Source organism: Mercurialis annua, linkage group LG1-X (genome assembly GCF_937616625.2).
Source record: "Mercurialis annua linkage group LG1-X, ddMerAnnu1.2, whole genome shotgun sequence".
Taxonomy (NCBI): domain Eukaryota; kingdom Viridiplantae; phylum Streptophyta; class Magnoliopsida; order Malpighiales; family Euphorbiaceae; genus Mercurialis; species Mercurialis annua.
This window is the reverse complement of record NC_065570.1, coordinates 67,394,840-67,420,114: the sequence shown is the minus strand read 5'-3', so window position 1 is coordinate 67,420,114 and position 25,275 is coordinate 67,394,840. Positions and strand designations below refer to the sequence as shown.

Sequence of the window (25,275 nt, the reverse complement as noted above, 5' to 3'; positions counted from 1 at the left end):
GATGGGACCTTCTTCTCAACAAATAACCCACAAGCAAAACAATATGCCCATAAAAAATTGCAGAGTCATCCATTAACGGTAATAGAATTCTGTATAAAGTTTCCGTTGATCGGACGGTGGTTGTTCGATAAGCATTCCAATAATAAAGGCAATTTAAACTTGAACAAAATTTTCCTGCTATAGCTATTGTAGGAGTTTCCTGCAACATGAGTGTAGAAACTGGCACGTTACTATATCTCCTTTAATTAAATGGTTAAATAACTATTTGATTTTATGGTTAATTAACCATTTGATTCTAACTTATTAACCAACTTAATTCAGGTACATAATTGATTAATTGATCAAATTTTCATACATCTTCAAAATTATAGCCCCATCTCCTTATAATTTAACAATTTTAATTTGGTGTTTACAGCAATGATATTATAAATTCAATATACATATACGTGATTAGAAATAAATAAATTAAGCGAACCCTTTCATTCTGAATTAAAGAATTCGGAATGAGTCCAATCTCCCCAATAAGAACTCGATTTAAATTGTCGAATAATTTTACATTTGAACATAATTTAATAAAAAAATAAATGTTGAATTAATATGTTAAAAAAAACAATGAAATAAGTTTAATTTGATTTTGAATTCATTCAATCCTAACTTTTTGGAATCTGCAATTGCATCCTATAAAAACATATAATTATAATTATAAATATAAACTAAATAATATAAAAATTGTAATTTTGTAAAGGATCAATTATCTGAAAAAGGTTGAGTATATGATAATTTTTTTTTTTTGAATTATTGAATATATGTGATTTTTATAGGTGATTTGTAAATTAGTGTGTTTTCATAGTATTCAAAATCATAAATCTTAATAATTCTAAAAGAAATCATATATCCTAATAATAGTTGGATTTGTACCAATAAAGAAAACAAATGGCACCAATACGTAAAAATAAAATTTTGGTTATTTGTTAGTGCCTCAGTGCATGGACTAAACGAGTCAATTAGCAAAAATGGAATGATTAGTTAACTTACTAGTGCCTCAGTGCATGGACTAAACAAGTCAATTAGCAAAAATTGAATGATTAGTTAACTAATTTACAGATGATAAAAGATTTGTCAATTAACCAGTTCAACACCTAAACTGAACTGGTTATTTAATTAGGATCAAATGGTTAATTAACCATTTGATCAAAGAAAAAGTAGTAACGTGGCAATTTAATTAGAATCAAATGGTAAATTAACAATTTGATCAAAGAAAAAGTAGTAACGTGGCAGCTTCTACACTCTTGTTGCAGGAAACTCCTAAAATAATTATTGCAGGAAAATTTTGTTCTTTAAACTTTACGAATATGTTAAAAACTTTTAGAATAATGATAATAATGTTTGTGAATAGACATTATCTCGAATTCTTTACATAGTGGTAGATCTAGAGTTTATATAGTAAAGTGCAAATAGGATTAAGTTTTCTATCTTTTAGAGAATAGTTAAGGTTCTATTTGATTTAACTGTTTCTTATAATTGATAATTGTTAGCTGTTATTGATAACTGTTAGCTGATAGACAATAGGTGTATGGTAAGACCTAATTAACAGTTACTGTCAATACGTAAAATGACCATATCAGATTTGTTCTCCTTCGCCCTCTTCTTCTACTTTATCTTTTTTGCCAATCTCTTCTCCACCATATCCATTCTATAATTGCTCCCACCCCAAACTCGTCTAACTGTAAACTTCTTTTGCACTCTATTCCATTTTAACAAATTCAAATTATTATTATATATCTATTTATGTTATATTTAATTTGTAAATAAAAAAAAACAAATAATTACTCTCGCACTTTACTCTCACACTTTAAAATAATTTTTTTAAATAATAATTGTTTAATAATTAATTTTTAACATATTTTTTAAAAAATATTTCAAAATAATTAATTTTTTAAATAATTATTCGTAAAAGTATTTTTAATTAATAATTTTTTTAAATAAATAGCGCCGGATTGTAAAGTTCTTTGATAATCCATTGCTAATTATAATTAATGATAAATAATCGAATATGTTGCTATTTTTTGCTAAAAAATTTGGCGCCACGTTTCCTGCCCAATTAGCGACAGATCTGTCGCTAAAATTCATCAGTAATTTTTGGCGCCTCGCTTTCCACCAAATTTCCGTCGGTAATCTAGCGACATATTTGCAGATTTAGCGACAGAATTCCGTCGATTATCTGTAGTTTTCTAATAGTGTTAGATATTTTGTCTAAATTGATTAAATTCTTTAAAAATATATAATATATAAAATATAATATATATTTTTTTTCATTAAACGCAAGCGGCGTCCGACTTTAAGAACTTAAACTCATTCAAGTTTAAATTCAATTTCAAACTTGTATCGAGCTCATTTTCCAGATTGGTCTATTCCGGATTCGGCTTTTTATATTTAAATATGAATTATTTAAATTTTATTTTATTAAAAATTATACATAATAATTTAGTCATAATTTAACCATTTTAAAATTTATGTCTACATTTGCCACTGCATGCTCTTCCATTGAGAAATCTTTAGGTAGATTTAGTCCACTATATTATCCGTGAACTAAACTTATTATATTATGACACGTTATTAAAATAGTGGCATTATCATAATATCACTATTCAAATGTATTAAAAATTACTGAATATTGATATCAAGTTGGAATTTGTCTATTAAGGTAATATACCCTCTTATTGAAGTTGGAATCTTTCTATTTAAAACTTATTCTAGATCTACCAATCCAATGATTAAATGAAATAGAAGTGACTGTAAATTTTTTACTCTCAAGTCATTGGTTTTTCCGGTTGCACTTCTTCATTAACAGCTCTTTTTGTTTTCATCTCAAATTGCTTTTTTATTATATTCCAACAATAATCGAGTGTCGACATTTGATTGATCAAGAGTTGAAGTATTCATATGATAGCCAGTTACGACCTACAATTATTGCTATTATTGACAAGAAAAATATTATCTTCGACTGACCGAAAAATAACAATATTATCTTCAGAGATGCGAATCAAGAGAATTAAAACTAGTCTTGGCCAACCATCTACTCAATTTTAATTATTGGAGATTCCTTTCTTAATAAAGGGATAATTAATGAGTGAAGGTTCAAAAAACCCCCCGAACTTGGCACGAAATATCAAATAAGCCCAACCTCGCAAAACCGGATCAAATCACCCCACAATTTGGCAAAACCGGATCGGTTTCACCCTTTTGACTAAAAAAGAGAGTGGAATAAGCTGATTTTAAAAATTAATCCTAATTAACTCTAATTAATCTTAATTAAAACACTAATTAATCAACTAAAATTAAGAACAACTAAAATTAACTAAAATTAATCTTTTTTTCTAATCACTCTCATAATCAACTAAAATTAACCCTAATTAAACATTAAAAATACTAAACCAGCCGCCAACCACCTCCGGAATCAATTCCGGCCACCTCCCCGAACCACCTCCGGATTCAAATGAAGAACAGATCCACCTGGGTTCTGTTCTTCATTTTGTTCTTCAAATGACCTGGGATCTGTTCTTCAAAAACGAAGAACAGATCCCATGGGTCTGTTCTTCAAATTCAAAGAACAGATCCCGTCGCGGGATCTTTTCTTCAAAAACGAAGAATAGATCCCGGCGGGGATCTGTTCTTCGTTTTTGAGAGCAGCGACGACAGAATCTGGAGCGGCGGCGGAGTACCGGCGGCGGCGGGTAGGTGGTTGATTGGAGAAGAAGAAGTTGATGAAAAAGGCATAAAAAAATCCCTTAATTTTTATTTTAAAATTAATTAGATTTTTAAAGTATTAAAATGTAATAGTTATAAAAGTATATTAAATGTTAATTTTGTGAATGATACAAATATTAAGGACTATTTTAATCTTTTAACCCTCTAAAACCACCTAAAGTCATTTAAAACCGGAGAGTGTGTTCACTTTCTAGGGTGAGAGTGGGGAAGGGGGTATTTGATACATTTTTGCATAGTTATGGGTTAGTTTGATCCACTTTTGCGAGGTTGGGCTTATTTGATACTTCGTGCCAAGTTCAGGGGGGGTTTTTGAACCTTCACTCGATAATTAATTTTGAAAGCTTTTAAATTATTATTTTTTAATCATAAAACTTTGAGTTATTTTATGTTAGTAATTTAACTTTAATTTTATTTAAAAAAAAAATATTGTCACTGAACACATATATACTAAATTGAATTTTGAGTACTTATATGTTTAACTAAAACAATAAAATATAATTTAAATTTAATTTTTTTGTTCGTAACGAGAAAAAGAATGAAGTTCTTCACGAAGTTCAAGACAAAAGAATAAAAAAGAGTTTCTCCATAGTTTTCTTGTTTTGAGACATTATGGCTCTAGGGGCGACTCTAGTAATAAAGAAGAAATCTATAATAACTTAGGATTTGACAACATGATAAACTACTACCATCAAACACCGGTCACACATTTCTCAAAAAAAAAAAAAAAAACACCGGTCACACATAATTTAACTTGATGTTAAAAAAAAATTCCGTTCAAATGAAATAACTCAAAAGTCTAGCGACTTTCCGATTCAATTATCCATACATAAAACAGTAATTTTTTAAAAACAGCTTTTTGTTTCAATACCAGAAATTATCCTAGCAGTATCTCAAAGTCAAGAGTACATGTGGCTGGAAAGGAAAAATTAAAAGAAATAGTTGATAATATTGTTTAATTACATACAAGAGTTAATTTCCATTCTATTCCCACATTAACCAATCAATCTAAAGCTAAATATTGGTATGAAGTTCTTATGAATTTTTCATTAATGGCCAAACAGACAAGAAGAATTTAGGTGTCCATTGTCTACCTTCTAAAAGGAATCTTTCAACTAAAAACATGCATAAAGCTATAAATAAAAAAAATTCAAACCAATCAAGTCAAATCAATTTAATCAAACCAAATTAAAAGTTATGATTAAATAACATTATGATTTGTCCAATTTCTAAAATTTGATTTTCCATATAAAATACATGTTGCGATTTAACTCTTATAATGTGGAACTTCTAACTCCGTCATTATATGAAGATGACCTAATATCTCATACTAGTTCAATGGATCTGCCATGTAATTATTGTTGATCATGTGATTGCAAATTGATATGAAAGATTAAGAATAGACTAATTGAATTGGTTTATAAAAATTGTGATAATTAAAAAGTGCAAGAAGATAAGTAGAAGGAATAAAAGACCAAAAAAGGAGGATGTTCCAACTCCAAGACAGTGACAATAATTGAGAGAAGATGGAAAGTGATAAAATTAATTTCCATCTACTCCTTTGCAATAAGTGACAAATTATAAATATAGTAATGATTCATCAGCCTTATGTGATGGCACTTTTATAATTATACAGATACAGGATAAGATGAACAAGTTGAGCTTTTATTTCATTTTGTGATGGGCTGAGGACAATAATTGAACAATTCTTTTTCCTAACTTCACTATACAAACCCACCTAAGCCTCTCATATTACAAATAAAAGGCTCATTCCCATCCCTGCATTTGATTTGTAATTTGCCAAAAAAAATACATAAATTTTTATTACATAAAGGAGAAATTCTTATGTAGACTCGGTCTATCACGTCATCCGCAGACTAACCTATCACATTATTACACGTCATTAAAATGATGGCAATTTTATAAATTCGTTTTTTACTTATTTACACCTTTAAATAGTAATATTATAAGATTGCCATCATTTTAATGACGTGTCATAATGTGATAGGTTTAGTCTACGGATGACGTGGTAGACCGAGTCTACCTAAGAATTTCTCTACATAAAGATAGAAAAACCCTTGGCTGAATTGTTATTCTACACAAGAAAATAATTCGCGTGACTGGTTGAATGCAGACAGCAATAATGGACCCAACAACAAATTCCATCACATGCTTCAACTTATCATCAATGAAAAGACAATAATTGAATAAGCAAGATTCAAATCATCAATCAAAAAACAAACACAAAACCAACCATACCCACAATCAATCAATCATCCAATTTTGTACACACCACTTAATTTCAATTCAAATTCAATAATAGTAACATACAACAAGCAATTAAAATTATAAACAATCCGATCATCATCATCATCATCATCATCATCTCAATGTTCAATTTAAACAAGCGTAGGATTATCAGCATGAGATGTCCATACAATGTCCTTAAGCGCCGGTCTCAGCTCATTGCTGCAGAATTGATTATATTCCAAAGTATCACCGTTATCTTTCCTCACCTCCACCACTAAAAACGCCGGCGTCACCGCAAATATCTCCGCCGCTATACCCAATTTCCCTTTCCTTCCACTCTCTTGACCCTGCATCCTCACCTTCGTTTCGCTCTTCTTCACGCTGAATTTCCCGGCCTTCGCCACCTCCTCCAGTCTCGAAATCACGCTGCTCGCCGGCCTCATCGTCGCGAATCTCAGCTCTTCTTTCTCCTCCCTCTTTTTCTCCTCGAACAACGGCGACAAATCGAACCCTTCCGATAAAGATATGATATGAAACGCATTCAGAGTCTCCGACTGTTTTAGTTTATCTCCGGTTTTCATACCGTCGAAAGCGTCGAATTCCATTTCCTGCTTACTCCGAACAGATTTAAGCACTGATTTTTTAAACCAGGATGAATCCATAACCTTATTGATTGTAATACGGGTATTCGGATTCGGATCCAGCAACTTCGTCACCAATCTGCGAGCTTCAGGTGAAAACCAAGGCGGACATTTGAAATCACCGCGGTAAATCTTTCTATACATAGAAACAATATTATCATCTTGAAACGGCAAAAAACCGGCGAGAAGAACATAAAGAATAACACCGCAAGACCAGAGATCTGCTTTAGCTCCATCATAACCCTTCTTTCCGATGACCTCCGGCGCCACATACGCCGGAGTACCGCAAGTCGTATGCAGTAACCCATCTTGCCGTAAATGCTCAGCAAAAGCACTCAGACCAAAATCGGTAACTTTCAATTTACCCTCTTCGTCCAGGAGGAGATTTTCCGGCTTCAAATCGCGGTGGTAAACGCCACGGCTATGGCAGAAATCAATTGCGGAAATCAACTGTTGGAAATAAACTCGAGCAACATCTTCCCTCAATCTTCCTTTAGCAATCTTTGAAAATAACTCGCCGCCTCGAACCAGTTCCATGGCGAAATAGATTTTAGATTTACTCGCCATGACTTCGTGTAATTCCACGATGTTGGGATGCTTCACCATCTTCATCACTGCGATTTCTCGTTTAACCTGCTCCATCATTCCGACTTTTATAACCTTCTCCTTCCCGACAACTTTCATGGCCACGCTCCTCCCCGTCTGTAAATTACGCGCGTGGTAGACCTTCGCAAAAGTTCCGTGGCCGAGTAACCGGCCCAGGTCGTATCTACCGTTGAGGAGGTTATTGTTACCGCTGCTTGTTCTTTCGACAGACATTGCTGAAATATAGGAACCAACTATTTTATAAACAAAGAGAGATTAGAATACAGAATTGGGAGATTATTATTGTAATGGAAGACGGCGGTGAATGGATCAACCGTCCTCTACGTGTTTCCGGTGGCAATTTCTGCCGCCGATACACCGTTTAGCACGGCAACACAATTCACCCTTTGTTTCCCAAGCTCCTCTCATCTCTCTGCATTCCCTACAAAAACCCAGTTCCCCAAATGAATAAAAGAAAAAAATTAGGGTTTTCAGTGAATCACACAAAAAATTTCCCGTTTCCTACCTCAAGAGGTAGAGAGAGAGAGAAAAGAAGAGTTTTTGGTTTTTGGTTTTCTTTTGTTCTAATCTTATTACTGGTTATTATATAGCGGTTTTTGCAGACCCATATATTACTGTTTTGTCCTTTAACATCTTGGTTTTCCCAAGCAAGAACCGTGATCTGACGGTTAAAAATAAAGTTCATGGTTGGCACTTGTCGTCATCTTGGTGGGCTTCTGTTCAGCTCGACGTCATCAGTTACTGACACGTTTAACTGTGTTATTGGTCTTGGAATTGTGCAGCTTTGCAACCGCCCTGTATATGGTTGTGGAATTACGATTATGGGACTGGTTTTGTTTGGTTGTCAATAATTCTCTGTGGAACTGACTATATTTTAAATTTTAAATTTAAAGAAATGATTATAGGCTAGCAATATGGGTGTGCATTTGGCTTAATTCGGTAAATTCGACTGAAAAATAATTAAAATTAAACAAGTTATTAAAAAGTATAATTATTTAAAATTAAAAGAGAGTATTATATGAATAGTATAAATATATTAGTTTAATTTGTTTGAATATTAAAATTAAAAAGCAAACATAATCAAGTAAGCTTCATTCGTGTCGGATAACACATGTTATAAACATATTGTGTTTGGATTTAATATATCAGATATAATTATTAACTGTATCGTATTTCATGTTTAGTCAGATATAATTTACATATATTGTGAGCGGAGCGGGTTTCAGGGACCGCTCGTTCAATCTTATGACTGACTTCGAATCTCATTAGGTTTTGAAAATGGAGTCGCCACCTAACTAAATTAGAAAATGTTTTTTATACCGATTAGACAACCTCACTCGTTTACGGGTGAGATCATCGTACATCAGACTAATAGACCGAATTCGATGGACACTATTAAAATTATTGTACTTAAATTATCGATTACATTTCATTTACATGGCATATCTGGTATATCTCATCTTTATCTTATATGCAATACAAAGGCTAATATGCCGGAAAGTAAAACCAATTTAGAAAGTTGGTAAATCATGTGAGACGCGCATATGATTCAATCTGCACTAGCATGTGAGCATGTAGCAAATACTCCTAAACAAGCATCTTATTTAGGGATTTCTATAACGTAGCAGACATACGTAAGTCGTAGTCACTTTGCATGCACAAAGTTTAAATTGGATGTATATGTGAGATTGATTTTAATTTAATCATCTTGAATGCCTATACAACCTATAATTATTTTTTCATGGCAGTCATAAGATTTTTAAGTGATTTGCTGGATTTAGAGCTAATTAACGTGATTAAGTTATTAAGCCCATTAATAATAGACTGGACATGATTAGCAAAGCGGTAAACAATTTAAACATGCCCATTTACAGTCTATATACATGCAAGGTTAGAGATACATTTTAACCTTGAAGAACCGGAGTGTCTAACACTCGTCTGTCGTTTAGCTGTCTTTGCAGACGGAATCTAGATTCGGTTAGAATATGGAAATTCTTTGTCTGGTTGATACTAGTTTGTTAGTTCAAACCGAGGTTGATTCTGAGTTCAAACAAATCTGGAATCACATTTGGAAGTTGCTGATCTCTAAAGGGCTTGGACTTCAAGACCAGTATGATGTCGCAGCCCATAATTATGATGCGACAAGACAATGCTAACTTGTAAATGTCCATTACAATACAAAATAAAGTCCTACATATGATTATAAATCCTTAGGTTCAAACGGGCCTCAATGAGCTCAAACGAGCCCGGAAACACAAAAAAATGATTACAATTGGAAACGAAGATTTGGATGTGTCTGCGTATGAAGAATAATGGCGCCAGATAAACCCTTGTCAGAACGATTCGGTTTTGACCCAAAAAACATGCAAAAATAGAAACATATAATTAAAGGTTTGGAATAACATATAATATGAATATGTACATAAAAACAGTAAAAACTGTTAGATTCCATCTTAAAACCAATTGGTATCAAGTGTAGGTGTCCAACTAATATTTAAACACATGTCCATTCACACACACAATTATTGTGGGATTTCCCACTTCAACATTCCCCTTCACGCGTAGCGTGTCCGGGCTGAGTAACCAATCCCTCCTCACGCGCAACTCACGTGGGCCGGGTCAAATTCAAATTGTGTGAATGGACAAGTCTTTGATACCATGTTAGATTCCATCTTAAAACCAATTGGTATCAAGGGGAGGTGCCTAACTAATATTTAAACACATGTTCATTCACACACACAAACATACAACCAATATGGGATTTCCCACTTCAACAAAAACAACCCTAGATCATGTTTCTAAGATCAACGCATGTTAATCATGACAAAACAACAGTTACAACAGTTTATGGCTAAACATGCAACCTAAACAACAGAATCAAAACATAATTGACACACACACGCGCGCGCATACACACATATATATGATAGCAATGAAATTGAGTCCTAAAAAATACCTCTCTGTGGCCTTGGTTTGTTTTCTTGCGGCCCCGAATAAAGAATCTAGTTTCAGATTGATAGGCAGCAGGGCGTTTTTGATTAATTAAAGCGTAGTTAGCTTGTTTTATTGACTGGAATTGACTATTACATGCATGTGGTTCGACATAAATATGTATAAATTAGGATTTGGTGTTTGATTTGTCTGTATAATTCGCCCTCCTCTAATTTGTTGTGTTAAGGTTATTTACATACAGTTAGATAGAGTTTAAGATTTACTAGGTATTCGTGTTAAGTTAGGATTTTGCTAGTGAGTGTTTAGGTTAGTTTAAAGGTCTAAATTAGATAATTAATAAACTGAATTTGTATTAATGGGTGCAGTGGAAAAGGTGGTTAAAAGGCTATTTTGATATTTGGAAGTATAAAAAAGGGCTTATAGAATCACAAGAGTTTAAGTATGGTTAATTTAGTTCGTCAAACTTATAATTAACCCATAAACTTTTAAGGCATTTTAATTAGTCCAATTTCTTAGATTATATTGTGACTCCTTTAGATTTTTAGGCTATTTGCGGCTAATTCTGCTTTAATTCTTCAAGTTCGCCACTGTGCATTGATCTAACCCGCTTGAATTCAAACATGCAGATCACTAACTCGTCATCCAAATGAATTTCTGTAAAAATTATCATTGCACGCTTCAGTTTTTTTATTATTTTTTATTTGTCCGAAAATAAATATCTACACATATATACATTACTAGGTGGATTCATCACATTAATATATCTGAGTTGTAAATTTAAAACATGATGATGTTTAACAAATTATGTACATTTTCTACAGCTTAAATGCATTATTTTACTCATGATTTGTACCCTTTTTTCTATCAGACCCTTCATCTTTTAGTTTATTTATTTTGACATCTAAACTTCTTAATTTTGCCTTTTAACCTCTAAAATTGCCATTTTTATAATTAATTCACCTCTTTTTGTCTAATTTAGACAAATATTTGGTTATAAATAAAAAGGAGTACAAGAATGTATCATTTAGGTTGACGTGTAATACGATTAATACATTTAATTTATAAATTTATAAATTAAAAATAAAAATATGATGTTAATTTATTTAAAATAATTAAAATTTAATTTGATTTTGTTATAATTCTGAGTTTTTTCTGTTAAAAAATTATAAGCTTAGTTTTGTTTATATTTTGTATCTGCTCATCCATATAACTCTCCAACTTTCAATTTAACCCATGAGATTTTTCATCTTTTCAGTTTTAGTGACGTGTCGAATTAGATGATGACTCATTCAATACCTTTTTTTACGTTAGTATCACTACTAAAAAACAGCCATTTAGCGACGGATTTTTCCGTCGCTAAATGGCTAAATTCCGTCGCTAAACTCGTTTAGCGACGGATTAGCGACGGACAACGTCCGTCGCTAAATATCTGGTCGCCAATTTTGCAGCGACCGAATACTTTTTTTTTTGCGACGGATTTAAAAAAATTTGCGACGGATTTTGCGACGGATTTAAATCCGTCGCAAATTTTTAAAAATAAAAAAAAAATTATTTTTTAATTAAAATCGTAAAATGAAATATTATTTAAACGGTCAACCCCCGTCACACACCCACTGGCTATACAACACACACCCGCACTGACCCGCAAATATCGCAAATTTTCCAACTTCCCAGTAGGTCACCCATCCTTCACATTACTCCCATACACTCCTCTTTAACTTTGTAGTTCCCCCGCGCGTGACTCCAACTTATCCAGCTCAGATTCTTGTTTTATATCTATGTATATTATATTTAAATATAACAAAAAGGTACTCCCGCAATTTACTCCCATATTATATAAAATAATTATTTTTTCATACTAATTATTTTTAAATAAAATAAATTATTTTTTAATAATTATTTTAAATAAAAACAACAAATTATTACTATTACACTTTACTCCCACATTCTAATATAATAATTTTGTTATAAATAATTATTTTATTAATAAATAATTATAATAAATAATTAATTATTTTTAAATAAATAATTATAATAAATAAATAATTATTTTTAAATAAATAATGATTTTATTAATAAATAATTACAATAAATAATTTTTTAATAAATTGTTTTATAATTAATATTGTTTTTATTAATAAATATTTGTTTTAATAAATATATTTTTTAATTATAATTTTTTAATAAAAATAATACTTTTAGCGACGGATTTAGTAATCCGTCGCTAAAAGTAAGCATTTAGCGACGGACGTGGTATTCCGTCGCTAAATGTATTACTTTTAGCGACGGATTACAAAATCCGTCGCTAAAAGTGAAAAACAAATTGGCGGGATTCATCCCGCCACTTTTAGCGACGGAATTTCCGTCGCTAAAAGTGGCGGGATTCATCCCGCCAATTTTCTTTAGGATTTAGCGACGGATTTTGAATCCGTCGCTAAATCCGTCGCAAATTTTGATTTTAGCGACGGATTTCAAATCCGTCGCTAAAATCCGTCGCAAATCGACTGTTTTCTAGTAGTGTATGTTTGTGCCTCACTTTATTTATGAGGTTAAAGGGATTAAATTTAAAAATTACGATGTCATATAGGTTATAAATTGAAAGATGAAGAGTTAAATTAGTGAAAGTGTACAAATTCAGACATCAAATTATGCATTAAGCTTATTTTCTAATAGTATAGCTTGATTTTTACCATGTTAGCTAGCCTTTTGAGTTTTTCCAAGGCCCAACCAATTTTGAGATTTCTGTATTTTTATTTTGTATTTATCTGGTCTTTTTTAAAATTTTATTTTTATTTAATTTATTTTGAATTTTTACATCATTTTTTGGATGAAAAAAGTGCATGTACTATACTTTTTATGAAATATGTATGAGGCCGAATTTGAAAAAAAATATATAAATAAAAGTTTAATAGTACCAGATAAGCAAAAACTTAAAAATATAGCGATCTACTGAATCAAAAAAACTTAACCCATTTATCTAAATTCACTTTATAATTTTTCTTGATTGTAACGGTAACAAAAACTGAACACAAACATAATGATTCCGTTCAAGAAAAGATCTATTAAACTAAATTCGTAAAATATAAAAACCTAATGAATAAACTTTTTTAAAAAACTAAATAAATAAAGAGATGAAATTGTAAAGCCTCAAGATGAGTTTGGCCATTTTCTAATCTATCAAGAATCACCATGGATATCTCCCCCCCTCAGGCAGGCTAAAGCTCAACGCCGATGCCTCTTTTGACAGCAACACGAAGCTTGGAACAACAGATGTTGTCTGTAGAAATCACCATGGTGATCTTATTTTTGGTAAGGCTAAAAGATATTGCTGTAGATCAGCGCTTCAAGTCGAGGCCCTTGCTCTCCGGGATGCAGTTAGTTCCGCAATCCACTTCCAATGGCACCAAGTCGATTGCGAATCGGACTCTTCAGTTGTGATAAGGTACTGTAATCGCAACAACGAAGTTATTCCGTGGGATATCCGGCCTATTGTGGAAGAAATTCGGGCTCTATCCTCATTGATTCATTCATGTAACTTTACTCATATTAGTCGTACTCAGAACTATGTTGCAGATTGGGTTAGTAAGGATAAGTCACTTTTGTACAATGAGGGATGGTATTTAAATTCTCCCACTGAGCTCCAACGTATTTTGTACTCTAAATCTTCCAATCAATGATATTAATCATTCTGTTAAAAAAAAAAAGAATCTTGATGTTTAATATTTTATTTTTAATGTGTAAGTTGCATGTTTAAAAGTTTGGAAATTAATTTTTCATAAAATTAATCTTGATGTTTAATATTTTATTTTTAATGTGTAAGTTGCATGTTTTTGATTTTAAGTGAACTTCTCATTAATTTTTATTTTTTGAGTGTGAAATCTCACCTTTAGACGCAGACGTATCTTATTTAGTATTTCTCAACTGTTTTGTTTTACTTTTTATACTAAATTACATGATTGTCCGAACAATGGCTATCTTATATATCAGTGAAAATATTGCATTAATCTTATTCTGCTATAATTAATCGTCAAATTAAAATTTGAGTAAAGTTCAGTTTTTAAACATGATTTCTATGTATTGACAGATCAAATAAAAATAAAAAGAATAATATCTAATTGTGAGTTAGCAAAGAAAGTCAAAAATGATAAACTAAAAGGCATTTGGATTTTATAACTTAATCTCAGTTAAGAATAAAAAATCATCAATTAATTACAAATAATTATTACTATTATTTAATTTTTTTTGATCATTCATGTCGCTTTTTGTTACATTTTGGTTGATTATTAAAGGATTTTTTATTTTTGATTGTTCATTAGTTGCTCTTTATTAATTTTTGATAACTGATTAATAGTTGCTCTTTGGTTGATTATAGATAGTTTAGTAGTTGATCATTGATGGCTCATTGGTGGCTTATTAGTTGCTCTTTGTACTTGTCGTATTTTACTTCTATTTTACTTTTTTTAATTGATGATTCACTTTTTAACGTGTTTGAATACAATTGTTTAATAATGTTATTTACGTAAAGTTACCAATTTTTATATTATAGAAAGTGTTGTCATATGAATAAATATTTTAAAATAAATGATGAATAATTAAACAAATAAAAAATTTATGATGAAAGAAAATTTAAAATATTAAATTACAAAGATAAAAAAACTAGAATAACAAGTATATGTTTATAAGAGATAATTGTTTAAATTAAAAAAGATTGAAAGTGAAAATGATAAGATTTGATTATAAAAGACAAGTGTCTAGCTAACAAAAATTAAAGAAACAAGTGTTTGATTATTAAAAATGAGTGTACAATTAGATAATAATGTCCCAATAAAATATATATATATATAAAATAAAGTTTAATTAAATATTTATATTAAATAAAAAAGTTAACAAGGAATAGAAATATTAAATACTCCCTCTGTTTTAAATTGGTGGGCACTATTTTAAATTTATGTGAAGTATTGAGAGATGAAACATCAATTCTAATCTAGAATTAATTCGCATAACTATCGTAGGATAGAGATTTACCTACGGATTTGTGTATGATATATAGGTTGTAATCCTTCACCATTCAATAAAATAAAGATTTGAATTGAGAAATTAAACTCACTTTAATTGAATAGGCTTTCTTAATTCGACAGAATATTAAAGCAATTTTGAATACCGTCATTGAATCACATCAATTCCATAGATGACAATGTATCTTATGATTAGGTGAAATTTCGAAACTCTAGTGTGTTTCGCCATTAATTTATCTTTACATCTTAATTTCTGTCGTTTTATTTACTTTAGTTAATTAGCTTAAACAAATTCAATTTAAATTTATATTCTCTTAGCTATAATTAATACAAATAATAGTTGATCAGTTGTCTCCACGGATACGACCTTATTTACTACAATTACATTTTACATTTCTAGCTATCATCGTTTATGTGAAATTAGGAAATTTGAAAAGTTTTTTTAAGTTTAAATTTTGTCCCTTAGATTGTCATGACATGTCCTAAAAAATAAAAAAACATAAAAAAGATTTTTACTGGTGATAACTATAGAAAGTGAGCCAAACTGTGGCGAACTAAATACAATAGACTTAAATAGCAATTTCCCCCTTCAACTTGTAAGTAATGGACAATTAACACATAAATTAATTTTGTTGGTAAATCAATACACGAACTTGGATTATGGACAATTAATCCATTTTGGCAAATTTATTTACAAGTTAAGGGGGCAAATTGCCAATTTAAGAGACAATTAACTTACAAATTGAGGGGGCAAATTGTCAAAATGGGGCAAATTACCCATAATTACCAAGTTCGTGTACTGATTTGCCCATAAAATTAATTTATGTGTTAATTGTTCATTGCTTACAAGTTTAGGGGCATATTACCACTTAAGTCAAATACAATAGGAACTAAATTGAAAAAAATAAAAAATTTCTTAGTACACCTCAATAGGAACTAACTTTCTATGTGGGTTAAGATGGGTCTTTTACATTCACATATTTTGTAATTTAAATTTTTAAAGGATCACCATATCGAAGTGCGGTATTGGCCACTGGTCAATTTTGTAGTCGATTATTATCATTTATGATATTTAACCTTTGGCAAATTTTTTTCTTTGTAAAAGGTTAATGTTACACGCTTATAGCTGGTATGGTATAAGTTAATGTTGTATTGGGGATCTTTTGTACTTTGCTTAATTCTAGAGGTGGCAAATAGTTTGCTTAATCCAAGCACTCAATCTAATCCACCTAAGAAATTATTTGTCCAAAAAAATTTTGAGAATTTTTGACCAAATCTATTTTAGCTTTAAATATTTTGGGCCAAAACAACTTTCTAAGAATGGCTCAATGAACAAAATTGGATTTATTGACACACTTTAAATTTAAAAGTATTTGAATTTTTTAGAATAATAAATAAATTTTAAATTTTTAAAACAATATTTAGAAGTTGTTATGAACTTAAAAAAAAAACTTATTTTCGAAAAATATTTTTTTCGGATTTTTTTTCTTGAATAATAATTTTTTGAAATCGATTTGATTTTTTAATTTTGAAATTTTCATGCCTGCTATGAATTTTAAGTATCTCCTCTTTTATTTTGGATTTTAATGATCAGCCCAATCTAAAATTATCCAATTCAAAACTGCCAAAAACAATTATGACCCAAAAATATTCAAGCTAAAATTGTCCAAACTCAAAATTGTCGGCCCAAACCCACCAAAAGCAGCATTTGCCACCTCTATTGATTTTCTTAATAAAATGATACTGTTGAAAAAGAAGGATAATATGCAACCCATTTGCTATAACATCCACTAAATATGAGTTTAAATCTAGCAACAAAAAGAAAGAAAGATAAATTACTCCTTTTTAAAATCGATTTTCATAAGTATTCTGTTGAAAGCTAAGCAAATTGGTCTTATTGAAGGTTTTTCTTTGCGGGATAGTCAAGAGACTATTTCTCAACTGCAATTTGCAGATGATATCTTAATTTTCATCCCTTATAACATAGGTTATATCAAGAATTTAACTAGAATTGCCCGGTGTTTCGAGCTTATTTCTGGGTTTAATATTAATTTCCATACAAGTTGCTTAATGACGATAATGCTCTTCTTAGGGCTACTGGTTATTTGGGCTGTACAATCGAGTCTTTTCCAACAAAATATCTCGCTCTTCTGCTTGCAAACAGGGGTATTTTCTGGGATTATGTTATTCAAAGATTTTAAAATAAGTTATCTCTACAGAAAGGCACTCTTTTATCTCCGGTGGCCATGGTAGATTAATCCTTATCAAATCGGTTCTTTATAGTATTCTGGTTTACCATATGTCCATTCGATTCAAGTTCAGCTTGAGAGTTACATGAAAAAATTTCTATGAAAAGGCAACATTAATGGTGGAGTTCTTTGTAAAGTTTCTTGGAAAAATATATGTAAAGACTTTGATTTGGGTCTCCATAGTATACAAGTCCAAAACCAAAATTATTGTTTAAATGGATTTAAAAGTTACGGTTTCACAACTTATTGTTATGGCATAGGGCAATAGAGACAGGTTCGTCGGTTAAGGATTGGAATTCTATTAATTCTATGAACTGCTATAAATTTTCTTTTGTTTGGAGGGGTATTAGAAAGGCGTGTTGCTCGGATGACCAAATATGGAACGTTTTCGTTAATAAAGTCAGTTTTAGAGTTAAAAAAGGGGATTGGATTTTGTTTTGGAAGGACAAATGGAGTTCAAATGGAATTGTGGCCGATTCTTTTCCAAGGATGTTCAACCTTTCTAACCAGAAAAATACAACAGTTAGTGAAGTTCTTAACGCGGATTGGCAATGGCGAAGAAGGCTCAGAGCAAACGAGAAAGCTGAGCTTGACAATTTGCAGAATCTGATTGTGCAACTATCAAATCGCCCTGATATTATAATCTGGTCTAGAAGCAGCGATTCTTACACCCCAACAGCTTCTGCAGCATCAACAACATTCAACTTCATCTCGGCAGTGGTAATTCTCAAAATAGCAGCAGTGGACATTCTAAACAGATTTGGTAGTCTCGATCTCCTCCTAGACTCAAATTATTTGCTTGGTTGGTTCTTCATGATAACGTCCCTTCTCTCGCTTTTCTATCTTATAGAAAAAGCATCCCGATAGGCAATGATTCTTGTTCGTTTTATGGAGTTCAAGAAACTCAAAACCATATTTTGCTTCATTGCTATCTTGCTTATTCTGTTTGGGTGAAATTTTTTGGTATGCTTGGTGTTTCTTGGACAATGCCGAGCAATTGCGGGGATTTTTTGATTCAGTGGCGTTCTATTATTCCCAAGGGCCCGTATAAGAAACTTTGGTATTCTCTATGGGACTTTAGTATTTGGAATTGTGGAAAAGTAGGAATAAAATAATTTTTGATAACGTGCATAAAAATCCGGATGATATGGTCTCCACTTGTTTTAATAAGGCGGTTTTCAATTTCAAATGTTATAGTCCTAGTTTTCTCTATTCTAGTTTGGAATTCTATAAAAATCCGGAGTGTGTTCTGTTTCGTCGGTTATAATTTCCCTTCTCAAAACCGTAGTCTCTAGCGCGCAATTTCGTGTGTGCCACTTTTTGTGCGTAAGCTTTTATGTTAAGGTGTTTTTTGCCATTTCTTGTGACTTTTAATATAATTCTACATTCATAAAAAAAAGTATCAGTTTAAATTTATAAATAAACCAAATTTATCTATCTATTGGCACATTTATTAAATGTTTTGTGAATTTTAAAATTTTATCAATTTATTTTATTATTTTTTAGATTTTTGTCTAATATATTTATAGCTCATTTAAAATTGACGTGGCATAATATTATATATTCATATGTATGAAACTTAAATTATTTAGAGTTATATTAACTCCAAATGAATTGCAAATATATTCATAATAAAATTGACAAATAAATTAACCCATCACGAAGTTCACAAGTATAAACAGTAAGCATAGACTTAAAGAATCTAAATTCGAATCCCATATCGCACAAAATATGATTCATTGAAAGCATTTGTGGATGAGTTGTTAAAAGATCCGTATTAAGTGAAAAGTTCGGATGGTAGAATACTAAAGCTAGCCTTCCCAAAGGTTACCCAGGTAGTCGGTCCGCCAGAAATTCTCCCGTCACAAAAAAATTTGACAAATAAATCTATCAAATTTTAAAAAATATACTATTATATTTAGCAAACAAAGTAAAGTGTAAATATCCTCAAAAAAGAAAGTAAAAGTGTAAATATGTAAATTCAGTTGGCCAATTTTATATATATCCTGGGAATGCACATGGACTCAGTAATCAATGATTCGACTTTTGAAGTTATCACCATTCTGTGTATCTCGATCTATATCCCCAACAGTCAACACTATCACGTTATCAAGATTTCGTATCTCATAATTTTCCCGTTTCTTTTAAGTTTATATACGTAATATTTAAATTTATTAATGGTGACAAATAAAATGAAGATATTCGGATAATTGATTAAATTAATAATGACAAATAAAATAAAAAAAATTGGGTAATTGATATTGAGGTATTCAAATCTTCTTCGTATTTATGGATTTTGATGATCAAACTTTATTTTAATTTATTTTTAATTTTAATTTTATTTTAACGAAAAATTTTCCAGCCAAAAATACATGTGGCAGTTGGATTTAATTCTTTTTACTTAAAAATTTATCATATGTGTATATAACCTAAGAACTCCTCTTCAAAATGAAATTATATATATGACAGAGGTAAAATTAACGAAATTCAATTTTTGTGTTTCAAAATCCGGTTGTTATATATGCGTTTTGGCTTTTCAAAATGAAAAAAAGTCAAATTTAGTGACCCAACGGAAAAAAAAAGATAGATTAAGTATCAATTACCCAAGAAAACCACATGCAACATTAATTAGATGACCTTAAAATATTTTATGCAGCTTATTTGATTGGGCATTTATTGTGAAGTGAAATTGCTTATGCATATAAAGCCTGCATTGAAGTTCTTTTGCATCTCTTATTAGCAGCAACTAAAAAAAGAACACCAAACAGTACTTGTTGAATCACAAAGAAGCAAAACTGCCATGGAAGTTGAAATAATTTACAAAGATTGCATTAAACCCTCTTCACCCACACCCCCTCACCTGAAAATGTACAACATTTCTCTACTAGATCAATTCACAGCTTTTGTTTATGTTCCTATGATCCTTTACTATTCAAACCCAGACAATGACCTAATTCCTTCCAAGAAAACACTGATTCTAAAACGATCATTATCTCAAACCTTAACACAGTTTTATCCACTTGCAGGGCAGATCACAGATGATCTTTCAGTTGAATGTAATGATGAAGGTGTTTTATATTTAGAGGCCAGAGCAAACATTTCTCTGTCTGAATTTCTCCAACATCCTGATATCACATCACTACATCAATTCTTACCAAATAAATCTTTATTACATTCACCAACCTCGGGTTCTTATGTTGCCATGATTCAAGAAACAACCTTCGCTTGCGGTGGCTTCACCCTCGGAATCAATGTTCTACACTTGGTCATGGATGGTTGCGCTTTAGCTTCATTTCTACGAGCTTGGGGAGCCATGGCTTACGATGAATCTCAAAAGAAGATGATCCCAAGTTTTCATGGCCCGTCTATTTTTCCAAAAGACAGGAATTTTCCAGGAGATGCAAATATGATTGCTATATTCAGCAATTTTATCAGAGTTGAGAAAATGAAGGCAGCAAGATTTGTATTCGACGGATCTGCCATTGCTAATCTTAAAGAGAAAGTAACAAACTCTGGTGTGAAAAACCCTACTCGTGTCGAAGTGGTGTCTGCCCTTCTTTCCAAGAGCCTGATGCTAGCTTTCGAATCGAAATCTGATAATAATAATAACCCATTACCATTAGCAATCGTTCACGCTGTAAATGTTCGCCGGAGAATGCTTCCGCCTTTCCCGGAATGTTCAATGGGGAACTTTATCTGCTTGGCAGATACAATAATATCCGGCTCTTCTAAGGAAACACAACTAAGCAGCTTCGTGTGCCAATTGAAAGAAGCCATTGCCGAGATCGATAGCAGTTATGTGAAGAGCATACAAGGAGACGACGGATTCATAAAGTTTTACGAGAAGATTAAAAAGATGAATAGTGCATTTACGAGCACATCAATTTGTAATGGTGTGGACTATGTTGGGTTCACCAGTTGGTGCGGTTTCTGTCTTTACGAGGTTGATTTTGGATGGGGAAAGCCTATTTGGACATCTTATGCCGAATCTTATGGAAATGGTGAAGATGCTTTCGCTAATCATGTAATTCTCATGGATGCGAGAACTGGAAATAATGGGATAGAGGCATGGGTTTTTTCAGATGAAGGAACCGTAATTATGTTAGAGAAAGACCAAGAGCTTCTAAAATATGCTTACCTTAATCCAACTCCTTTATTTAATTAATTTAAATATTGCAACTCTTTTTAGCATAAGATCAAAGACGAAGTAACATATCAATGATGTATGATTTTTGTTTCTCATATCAAAATTGTAAAACTAGTTTCGTCTCCACTTGAATAAACATCCGGAGAAGACTAGTTTTGGTATTCCACCACCGGGATCTCCCACTTTTTTTTTTTGAGGATCAAAAGGAGTTATATTAAACTAAATCCGAAGCAATTACAGTCATAAGAAATTCAGGAAAGTCCGAAGACCACACCTGATGATCAGACAAGGAACGGGCGTAATGCGCTAAATTGTGCGCCGCCTGATTCGCAGATCGTCTTACAAAGGAAAAAAATAAATTAGAGAATTGCTTCGCTCTATCCAAGCAGTCTTCGATCAACACTTCAGCTTCGATCAAATTCGGGTTGCGCAGCTCCAGAATAACGTTCATGGCATCCGATTCGATTGTTATTCCATCCAAATCTTCTATCCAACTCAGAGCTTCTCTGATGCTCATGATCTCGGCATTTCTAGGAGAAACCGTACCAAATAAACTGCAGCTCCAAGCTTTTACTATTGACCCATCACAATCTCTCACTAAACCGCCCATACCTATCTTGTTGAGTCCAGGAAAAAGGGCCGCGTCAACATTAACTTTGAAAGTTCCTCTCTTAGGCTTCACCCAACGCACTACACCATCATCTTTGTTGACAAGAGAGGGACGGAGTTGAGGAATAGAGAAATTAGCTGCTGTCCAGGATGAGAGCTGCGCGCCGGCGCCGTTGATTACTTCAACCTCACTGAACTTACAAGAAGACCACACTATCTTGTTACGGTTAACCCAAAGCTGCAACAGATCATTGCCATCAATGCCGCCTCGTCACTATTAGCTATCCTTGCTAAGCCACTAAGCCAGCTCTTCACATCAATGCCCGCTACTGCTAACACCTGATTATTACTCAAAGACCAGCATCTTTCAGCAAAGGAACACTCACGCATCAAGTGGATATCTGTTTCAGAGAAAGAATTGCAAACCGGGCAGACCTCATTAATGAACACATGCTTGGTCGACAAAGCCACCGCAGTAGGCAGAAAACCCGAGCAAAGTCTCCACATAAAATTACGAACGTGCAGCGGGATGCGAAGCTTCCAAATCCAGTCCCAAACTTCCCATGGCGGAGCAGTGATTTCACCTCTGATGTGCCGATAGCTGCTCTTAACGGAGAATTTACCGTTTGCTTCCAACGCCCAACATAAGCTATCATCTATATCTCGAGTACTGAGAGGAACTTGAAGAATTCTAGAGACGTGAGCTTGGCAGAAAATGTCGTTCAACAGATTAATATCCCAAGACTTCTCATGCACATTAAAAAGGTTATAGACCTTAGCATCAATCAAGTGCAAGGGGGCAGCTGTAATAACCTTTGAAAAATCTTTGTCAATGAGCCACGGACCAGTCCAGACATTGGTATTCCTGCCGTTACCGATCCTAGTACGTGCACCAGACTTCACAACCGACTGAGATTCAAAGATACTTCGCCAAACGAAACTTGGGTTCGAACCCAGATTCGCATCTAAAAAAGAGGAGTTTGGGAAGTAACGGGCTTTGAAAATTCTGGCCATAAGGGAGTTTTCTCTACTCAACAGCCGCCAAGCTTGCCTAGAAAGCATAGCAATATTGAAGTCGCGGACCTTACGGAAACCCAAACCGCCAAATCTTTTAGGAATGCAAAGCTTGTCCCAACTTGCCCATCTAACTCCACGCTTCTCCTGATTGTTAGACCCCCACCACAAGGCGTTCATCATCCTCTCAAGCTCATCGCACAACCCCGACGGAAGTAAAAAAACGTTCAAATGCTAGTCCAAATGCTTTCAATAAATTCCATACGGGAAATAATATTCGAACCTGTTATATGTTTTTTGTCCCAAACTTACTGTCTACACTCTAAACCAACTGAGCTAACCCGTGATGAGTTTAATTTTTATAATTATGTCTCAATTTAAAAGATTTTTTTTAATTGTATTTGTTGGCTAAATCTATCTCTAATTTTGACATTTACAACTTCAATAAGTAAATAATAATGATTGCGTTATTAGGTGGCGTTTGACCAAAGCATGAGTTAATTTGAAAGAACAACAAATTAGACAGAAGCTGAAGAATCTAGAATTGATGTCACGCTCTGAATTCTTCGGAGCGCTAGAAAACGAGAGTGGCTGCTTCGGAATTCGTAATAAGTCTCAGAAACGATAAAACATACATAAATTATAATACACACATCGACGGCAACCGAAACTCCACCCTTTAATCTAGCATGAGAATAAAGATAAAGTAAAAACCTGCGGAAGTAAACATATCAAACTAACATTATCATACATAAGCATGCCAAAAGCGGATAAACATTATATACAGTTATACAAATAAAACCATTCGGAAAACCCCAAGGAAAACCAGACCGGCACAAAAACAACTACATACTATTGCGGTTATAGACTTCAAAAGTTTTACAACTTTATTTTAAACATTTCCGAGAAACAAAACATCAGAAGTACCACGCCAAAACAAAAATACCCGAAAATGTTAAAATCCACGGGTGAAATAAAAATCAGAGTGAGTTCATATAAATATATTTAGGCCAAATGTCGTAAAAAGGCCAAACCTTTTATAAAAGTTTCACAAAAGTCCTGACCTTTCAATTTTGTCGATTTTGGCCAAAAACAGATTATTGGTTTCAATTGTGGCCAACTCTCAATTTGATTTCAATTTGCCTATGTGACTCCTACGTGGAATGCACATATATTGAAAGGTCAGGACTTTTGTGGAACCAAATAATCCATTTTTGGCCAAAATCGACAAAATTGAAAGGTTAGGACTTTTGTGAAACCAATTAATCAGTTTTTGGTCAAAATCGATAAAATTGAAAGGTCGGGACTTTTGTGAAAGGTTTGACCTTTTTACGACATTTGGTCTATATTTTATTACCGTTTTTTAACTCTATTTTCTATATACACTTCTTCTTCTCCATCTGTCAAAATAATCAGTTTGCGCTCTTTAGCAATAAAAAAAAGAGTGTATGCAGTATTCACCGGGGATTGACTGTTTATACTGTTCACAACGTAGTACTATCATATTCCAAAGTTTCTAATTTTTAAATTAAGCTACGTGTCACTATTTGGACGACCGAAATTATGAGAAGTGATATTTAAATTCAAATGGAGAATTTAAATACTTGGAGAAGCCCAAAAAATATGGGAACTATAAGAAATTATTTTAGAAATTTTTGGATAATTATAATAATATATCGAATCTGATACGACGAACTTACAGAGCTCACATCTCCCAATTAAAACATTCGAAAACGACGTTCTATATGTCAAATCAAAACTATCGACGTCTTCTTCAATTTTTTTATTTGTCTCATAAAATGCGATTGAAAAAAGGATCAGAACCGAAAGAGAAAGTTCTATTCAAATCGAACCGCTCGGTTCATTATGTCAAGAGAAATATTATTTAAATTTAAATTGGGAATTTAAATACTTAAGGGGGCTTATTATAATATTTGGATTACAAGGAATAAATTTTGAAATTTTTGGACGATAAAGTAAATTTTAGCAGACTGCAATTAATTAAGAAAAATAAATATCAAATAAAA

At 32.3% G+C, this 25,275-nt stretch overlaps 2 protein-coding genes across 2 annotated transcripts; one reads left to right on the top strand and one right to left on the bottom strand.

The window, feature by feature from the left end:
• Positions 1-6,034: 6,034 nt before the first annotated feature.
• LOC126656362 (CBL-interacting serine/threonine-protein kinase 6) lies at positions 6,035-7,836 on the bottom strand. The gene has a single exon (XM_050350918.2). The coding sequence runs from the start codon at positions 7,473-7,475 to the stop codon at positions 6,165-6,167; it is 1,311 nt and encodes a 436-aa protein (XP_050206875.1). The 5' UTR covers positions 7,476-7,836; the 3' UTR covers positions 6,035-6,164.
• Positions 7,837-20,185: 12,349 nt separating this feature from the next.
• Positions 20,186-21,794, top strand: LOC126680857 (stemmadenine O-acetyltransferase-like). Its single transcript, XM_050376108.2, has one exon. It carries the CDS (start codon positions 20,279-20,281, stop codon positions 21,641-21,643), a length of 1,365 nt encoding a protein of 454 aa, XP_050232065.1. The 5' UTR covers positions 20,186-20,278; the 3' UTR covers positions 21,644-21,794.
• The last annotated feature ends 3,481 nt before the right edge of the window (positions 21,795-25,275 follow it).